The 8,033-nt window shown below is 65.1% G+C and overlaps 1 protein-coding gene across 2 annotated transcripts in view; it reads left to right on the top strand.

Annotated features, from left to right (window-relative positions):
- SEMA6C (semaphorin 6C) overlaps positions 1 to 5,127 on the top strand; it is a 27,122-nt gene extending 21,995 nt beyond the window's left edge. For both annotated transcript variants that reach the window (XM_019556901.1, XM_019556902.1), the window contains one exon: positions 3,240 to 5,127. In XM_019556901.1, the coding sequence (XP_019412446.1) occupies positions 3,240 to 4,420 (1,181 nt within the window). In that variant the 3' untranslated portion in view covers positions 4,421 to 5,127. The remainder of the gene's footprint in view (positions 1 to 3,239) is intronic.
- Positions 5,128 to 8,033: the final 2,906 nt, after the last annotated feature.

Genomic DNA, 8,033 nt, shown 5'->3' with positions numbered 1-8,033 from the left:
TGTGCACATGGGCAGGAGGGCATGGGCATCCTGTGCAACGAGCAGGAGGGCATGGGCATCCTGTGCACACGGGCAGGAGGGCATGGGCATCCTGTTGGCTCTGGACAGGGTGCTGGCAGGTCAGACTCCTGGGCTCCATTCCCCACGCTGGAAGGAGAGTGGTGTCTGGCCAGGATCTGCCGTGCTAGGCCAGCGCTGGGGTGGCAGAGGAGCCCAGTGGAGAGATTGGGGGATGGTTCTCGGGACTCCTGGATCCTGCCCCTGCCCCCCAGGGCTCGTCCACATGAGCAAGCCAGGGTGGGAATTCAGGGGGCTCTGCTATCCTGGGGTAGCTTTTCCTAACAGGTGACTTACCCCAGAGCTGTCGAGATCTGCATCCGCATCAGCTCACACATCAGCACTGGTGTAAATACTCCTTCGGCCGCTTACACCTGGAATCAGCTTTGCCTACCAGGCTGGCTGGGGAGGGTGAGGCCCAGAGTAAGGAAGTGGCCTGGTCACGGCATGTCAGACAATGACCTCGGTTCCCCTTCCCTCCTGTTTCTTACGGACATGCGTCCACCTCTGGGGTGGAATATGGCAGCTGTGTCTGCAGAGCGTCCCCGTCCCACTGCTCCCTCTGGCTGGGGGTGCTCCTGCCCTGCCCTAGTAGCACATGCAGTTGCCTCTGGGGTGGAGTGTCCCACTGGGGCGGGCTGTGATTGCCGCCCCTGGACTAGGCCTGGACCTGGGTTGGCCTGCGGCTCGGGCAGGAAGGGCTGTGGGGGCGGGGGGAGGCTGGATGCGTGGTCATGCTTGTCTGCGGAGCTGACACCAGCCCCCTCTCTCCCCTTGCATTTCCAGCCTCTGCCCTGTGCTCCTCTGTGCAACCACCCCCGCAGCCGCGGCCAGAGCCTCTTGTGGGGCTGGCCCTCTGCCACCCGTCCCACTGCCTTGGGGGCCCCCGCTCCCTGCCTGCCCCCCTGCCCTGTGTGGGTTGTGGAGGGGACTGGAGCCCTGCCAGGCCCCACGCGGCTGGCTCCAGCTCTGGCTCCCTGTGCCGGTTGGAAATAGCCGAATCAGCTCCAAGACTCTCCTCCCCACAGCCGTGGGAACCCCCGCTCCCCTGTGAGAGCGGGCAGGGACAGAGGCCGTAGTGCCCAGCGCTGCCTGGACAGCGGAGGGCCTCCAAGGGACGGGGGAGGGGACAGCAGGCGTCTTCCCTGCCCCTGGCCAGATTAGCCACGTCACGGGGAGGCCACGGCCCATCGTCGTCCCCACCCCCCCGGCTTGTGCAACAGTCTGGATCGCTGGGAGTGGCGCCATTTATGCCCGGGGGGTCTGGCCCCTTGTCCCCTGCAGCCTCCCTGGCCTGGAGCCAGCCCCCTACCCAGGCCTGTGGGCACCCCGGGGCCTCCTTCTCCTCCATGCCTGGCCAAGCCGGGGAGGTGCCCACAGCCCCCGTGGCAGGGCACGCTCAGGGCTGTCTGCTGCAGAGGAGGAGACGCAGTGCCGGACCCCCCGGGTTCTCCCCGTGTCTCGGAGAAGTCGTGTTAGGGGCAGAGCAGTAGCCCCGGGTCAGGGTGCCTGGTTTCTGCTGGCTGCGTGGTTAGAGCAGGGGCTGGGGCCATGACACCTGGTTCTGCACCCAGTTATGGGGGTGTTTCTGACTTGTGAAGCGGGCAGGGAAAGGCCAGGACTCCTGGGCTCCACGCCTGGCCCTAGGGGAGTGTGGCTTGGTGGTTACTGGGAAGCACTGGCGTTCAGGCCTCCTGGGTTCCTCGGTGGCTCTGGAGGGGAGTCTGGTGCAGTGGTCTGAGTGGGGGAGTACGCAGGGGGACAGCAGCTTGCTGAGGTCCCGGGTCTGGGTGCAGGGACCAGGACTCAGTGAGTGAGGCTGGGGGCCTGCCAGGCACTGCCCACCCACCCCCATGGCAGGGCTATAGCTGCTGCATGGCACCGTTGCTTGCCCTTCCTCTGCCACATGCTTTCTGCCATGGCCCCACAGCTTGGCCCTTAACTCACCCTGGCACATCCGTACTAACTGCATGGAGCACATCACTGGGGTGCATGGGGCATCGGGCAGCTGGCAGGGCCTGGGCTCTGGGAGCGGGGGTCTTTTACCCCTTCTGCCCTCCGGCGGCAGCAGCCCAGACCCTGCAGCCTCACACCATCCTCAGGTTCCCAGCCCACCACTCACTGCCCCGACCCTCCATCATGGTGCCCAGCCTGCCCCCCTGGCTGAGCGCAGCCACCATGGAGGGGTCCCAGTTGCTCTGTCCTACCCCCCTCCACCAGGCACCAGAGTGAGTCACTGGTACACATCCAAGCCTGAGTCCCTCCTACATGTGTGCCCACATGGGAGGGCAGCCCCAAGCCTGGGCCCTCCTGCCACCCACCGATCCACTGTCCCTGCCCCCACCCCTGGGCCCTGGTGGCTTTGGGAGCAGAACCAGGGAGGGGGGAGAGTGAGCGGCATTGCCCTGCCTCCCCTCTCCAGTTTCCCTTCCTCTTCCTGGTCCTCTCCTCCATCCTCCCCCCAGGGTGGGACCCCCCATTATTACCCAGCATTACCCTTCTCTCGGGTCTGGGGGGGCATTGCTCCCTGGAGCTGCCTGACTGGGCCCCATGTCTGTGATATGAAGGGGGCAGGCCAGATGCAGCCCCCTCAGCCGGACTTCCCCAAAAAGTGAGGGGCTGCATTGGCTAATGGGGACCACCAGGGGCCCAACCTCCAGTGGGAGGCATCATGGTCCTCCTTGTCCTGTGTCTCCCGACCTGGTGTCTCTGTCCCGGGTCTCCTAGGTGCTGCCAGGGCCCACAGCCATTTGCTAGGAGCCTCTGGGGCTCAGGGTGTTCCCAGCCCATGTCCCCCTGCAGGTCTCCACACGGGGCGGGCATCACGGGGTGTAACGCAATGTATGTGTGTTGGGGGGGAATGGATGAAATGATGTCATGGCCCCCTGAGCCAATTAGAGGCTTGGTTGAACCCATGGTGCTGATGTCACCACCATTGAGGTCACTCTGGCTGACTTCAGCTGGAGCGAGGCCAACCTGGGCTCTGGGAGACCCTCCGAGTGTCGCCTGGCACAGGGCGCGCAGCCCCAGCCTTGTCCGCCCTCCTCTGTATGGGGCCAACTTCCACCCTGGGTGCAACTCCATCCCCACCACCGCGTTCATCCCTCACTGCCACAGCCCCATCCCATCCCGCCCCATCCCGCTGGCACTCACCCTGTGTGTGTGTTGTGTCGTGTCCCCAGGGGTGCGGCAGGATGTGGAGGGCAGAGATGGCGCCAAGACTGTGCACTTCACCTTCCTCATTGGCTGCGTCCTTGTGGCCTTCGTCCTGGGCGCTGCCTCCGCCGGCCTCCTTGTTTCCTGCTACTGCAGCCATCTCTTCCAGAAGGCCAAGCGGGCCGGCAAGGAGCCCGAGGGTGCCCTCCCACGCCCGCTCTCCCTGCGCAGCCTGGCCAAGATGAACGGGCTGCTGGATGCCGCGCCAGGCAAGGATGGGCGGCCTGAGGGCCCCTCGCCCAAGCTCTACACCACGCTGCTGCCCCAGGAGAAGGAGCCGCCCCGCGCCAAGGAGCATCCGGAGCTCTCGGGGCTGCCCACGCCCGAGTCCACCCCTGAGCTGCCCGTGAAGAACGTGGTGGCCGTTCGGAGCCCGTGGGAGAGGAACCACAATGCCAACAATGCCAAGGAGGGCCAGGGCAAGGCCCAGCTGTTCCCTGGCACTGCCACCCAGGGCTACCCCTTTGCCAGCGGCCTCCGCGGCTATGACATGGTGCCGGGAGGCTGCGGGGAGGAGAGGAAGGCGCCACATGCAGAGAGGGTGCTAGTCCGCCCGTCAGCTGGCATGGAGGTGACCACCCTGGAGGAGCTCCTCAGGCATCTCCATGAAGCCACCGGGCCCCCGCACACCACGCTGGGTGGGATGCCCCTGGCCCAGCCGGCTGCCAGCCCCCCTGGCGCCCTGTCCTTTGCCAACCGGGTGCAGCCCAAGATCCCCGACACGGAGAGCGCTCCCTACTACAGCTCCTCCACTCTGCCCAGGGACAGCCTGCCCCGGCGCCTGGATGTGCCCCCCGACCCTGCCCCCCAGCCCTGCCCAGAGAAGCAGCCGCTGCCCCGGCCTCCAGGCCACAGACACTCGCTGGTGAACGTTGGTGGCGGTGGCGGCGGGCTCCTCTCACGGCAGCACAGCTTGAGCCAGGCCGCGCGGCCACACCCGCCACTGCTGACGCGTGTGCACTCTGCGGGCACGCCGGGGCCCCTGGCTGGCCACGCCGCCTTCCTCCCGCGCCAGCGCCAGGGCTCTCTGCCCCAGGCTGCTGGCGGTGGCATCAAGGGGGCAGGTGCCGCCAAGCCCAGTGTGCCACCCAAACCGCTCTTCGTGCCCTCGTCCCCCGTGAAACCAGCCGGACAGTTCAACTACTGACCTGCCCCATGGCTGGGGCGCGGGGCACTGCTGCCAGCTTGGCTGGAGCCCCCTGGCCTGGGCCCAGGGAGGACGAAGGAGCAGAGACAGCCGTGGCATTGTGAGCACGTGGCTGGGAGCAAGACCATCGGGCTAGCGGTGGTCATGGGAGCAGGGACACACTCCTGGGAAGGCCACATCCCCGACAACCTTCCTGCTACCACGGAGCTGCAGGGCAATATCTCAGCACCAGCCCGGGCACTGTGCCAGCCCTTGCCCGTCTTTGGCTGTCTAGTCCCCCTGGGCGCTGGGGGCAAGGGGCAGGGCCACGTTCCCCCTGCCCCCATTGCAAACCCCAGCCTGGGGATTTATTTATTAGACTTGAACTGCTCTTTAATTTAAACCAGGCAGCACCACTGTAGCATTGGCCCACGCAGGAGCCTGATGCTGGCGCAGCTGGCTCCCCCTACAGCGACGCTTGTCGGCTGCACAGCAATGGTATTCCAGGCCCGGCAGGGCTGGGGAAGCCGATTTCGGGGCGGGAGGAGGGGGCCGATTTGGAAGGACAGCGCAGTCGGAGCTGAGGGCTCAGATGGAAGAGGCCTCGGACAGCGGGCAGGAACGCGGAGGGCAGTGTTTCCTACTGTGTAGGAGCCCGGACTGCGCAGGGAGCGCATCTGGACGTGGATGCACCCCTGCCACCGTCTGAATTATACGGTCTTCCTGTCCCCAGCCTCGGGTCTGTGTTTGGGGGCAATTGTCTGGAAACCGGCTTTCTACGGGGGCGCAGCAGGTGGGGACTGGGTGGGGAGCACGGGGGTGTGTGTCGGTGTCCGGTGAAGGCAGCACGAGACTGGCGTCATCCTCACTGCAGCCGGTGCCTTCCCCCAGCTCCGTCAGTCTCGGGGGGAAAGGGGATAAAGCAGCTCCCTCACCCACCCCAGGCCCTGGAGGGACCCCATCCCCTCCACTACAATAAGCTGTGGGCTGAGACCACGGGCAGGGATTTAAACCCGATCCATCAGGCCCATGAATGCTCCGGCTGAACCGGAGTGAATGGGAAACAGGTTTGAGCTGGTTGGACTGGATGCTAGGTCACAGCTGCCCTGGGTATCGGGGAGCTTGGACTGGGGCGGCTCATCAGGCCTGAGGCAGGGTGTTGGGCACTGGGCCGGGCTGTGGGGCCTGGTGGTCCCCTCCCTGTTGCCACCAGCTATGGAGGGGATGCGGTCTTGTCCCTGCAGCATCCCAGGTCCGGGTACAGGGGGTAGACCCCATCTGGATGGGGATTGGGCGAGGGCAGGGGATACAGCCCCAAGGGACCCAGGGGCCAGGCCTTCCCAGCATGCATCAGGCCATGGCAGGTCCAGGCCCTGGGATCAGCAGCAGCATAAGGAGAGGCTCCAGGGCTGGTTCTGCCTCAGTTTCCCCTCCTGACCATGAATCACCCCAGGTCACTGCACTGGCAACATGGCCTAGTGGTGGCTGCAGTGGAAGGCTGGGAGCCAGGACACCTGGCTCAGTTCGGACAGGTCCCATCCTGTCTCTGTGCCTCAATTTCCCCTCCTAGCAGTGAGCTCTCTGGCACATCTGCCATGGCCATCTCCCGCTGTGGAGACACCCTGTCCAAGTCCCTGCTGCAGGAAGGACGGGGTAGCAGGGTGCAAGAGGCCTGGACAGCGAAGGAGGACGGGGCAGGGACCCCAGTTAGGATGAGGCCTGGGCCTGGCATCAGGGGGCTGGGTCAGGATGGACTATGCGGAGGCAGAGCAGCAGCTGCACAGCTTGCGCTCCAGTGTGGTCTCCCCATTGACCAGCATGGTCACCGCTGCTCGCCCTTCTCCCAGGAGGGTCCTCTAGGCACCCAGCTGCCAAGCCCCGTGCCTGGTCCCAACTCAACCCATGCCCCTCTCCCTGCTCTGGTGACAGGCAGGGGTGGGACTTCAGGGGGGAGCCAATTGCACCTTCTAGCCCTGCACAGACTCCTCCCTCCCCCCCACTCCTGTGAGCCCCGTCGTGGGCCCCCCATCCTGTCCCCCCACCTCCTGCAGCGAATGCCTCCAGCCTGGTGGAAGTACTTGGGAACAATGCACCGACCCTGGGGTAATGGTGTGTGGGGGGGAGGCACTCCTGCAGCCTGCACCCCCACCCTCTATGAATGGGGGGGTCCAGCCGGGGGGGTGGGGGCATCGGGTGGCAGGTTATATGGGGAGAAAGAGGAGTGTGTGTCTGCATACATGCAGGTGTGTGTGCATGTGTATGTGTGCCTGTGTGCATGTATAGGCATGTGCAAGCATGTGTGTGTGTGTGTACATGTGTGCACTGCAGGCATGTCTGCACAGGCATGTGTACAGATCTGCATGTGTATACAGGTGTGTGCACAAGGATGTGTGTGTGTGCGCGCGTGTACAGGGGTGTGTGCCTGCATGCATGCATGCGTGTGTGTGTGTGTGTGTGTGTGTGTGTGTGTGTACAGGCCTGCATGCATGTGTGTAGTTGCCCGTAGGACCTTGAGCAGTCTCAGGTGACACCCTGTGCACTCCTGCCCCCCCCTTCATCCCCTTCGCCAGGGCCCATGCGGGGCCCTTGGAGCAGCTGTGCCCCCCACCCCCCAGCAGTGGGAGCTGTACAGCCTTGGGCACAGAGAGCAGGGAAACTGAGGCACAGGGTGGGAATAGCCCCTGCAGCCGGGGAGCATGGTCTGGACCAAATCCCACTCACACATGCAGCTTGACAGGTGCACACATGCATACACACTTGCACATATGCACACACATGCACACGTGCATATCTGCAGGCCCACACACATGCATGCACATGCACGTGGTCATTGCACACACATGCAGGTCCCTCTTCCCCACACATGCGCATGCACGTGCACACATAAACACAGAGGCATGCGCACCCATGTGTGCGCGCAACACATGCAGCCCCCCCGCCCCCCACCTGGCAGCCCGGCCCGGCAGAGCTGTGGGTGGGGCGGTGGCGCCCCCCACACTTTGGCCGCTGGAGCTCAGTGCAGCCCCTCCCCCCATACTGCACCAGTGCCCCCCAGACATCCCCAGCCCCGGGGATCCCCATCACCCCACCACATGCCCCCATCACCCAGACACAGCAGCACAGCCCCTTCCCCAGGACCTCACACACACAGTGACTGGAGGGGAAACCGAGGCATCACGCGGGCCATGGACACATCCCCATGGGGGCCAAAGCTCTGAGCTTGCGTGGCTCCTGGGACGTGGCAGCGCACCCAGCAGAGGGGTGGACGCAGCAAGGGGTGGGCACGGCCATGGCAGAGCAGAGCCCAGGGCCATTTTAGGACAGGAAGTGGAGGCCTGGAGCATGCCCCACCCTGTCCCCGTTGGAAGTCAGCACCCAGCACCCCATCTGTGCTGGGGACAGGCCCAGGCCCTGCGGCACCCCCAAGCAGCCCAGGCAGGAGAAGGGCAGGAGGGGAAACTGAGGCATGGGGAAGGAGCAGAGCCCCAAGTCACCCAATTCGCTCCCCACCCAAATGTGGGAGCCCGAAACTGCCCTGCTCCATCCAGCCTGGCCCCTGCCTAGCCCAGGGCTGGAGGTGTGTGTGTGTGTGTGTGTGTGTGTGTGTGTGTGTGTGTGTGTGTGCGCGCGCGCG

The sequence above is a fragment of the Crocodylus porosus genome, unplaced genomic scaffold (assembly GCF_001723895.1).
Source record: "Crocodylus porosus isolate Cpor-Errol unplaced genomic scaffold, CroPor_comp1, whole genome shotgun sequence".
Taxonomy (NCBI): Eukaryota; Metazoa; Chordata; order Crocodylia; family Crocodylidae; genus Crocodylus; species Crocodylus porosus.
The sequence above is the reverse complement of the archived record's forward strand: the minus strand, read 5'-3'. Positions and strand labels throughout refer to the sequence as shown.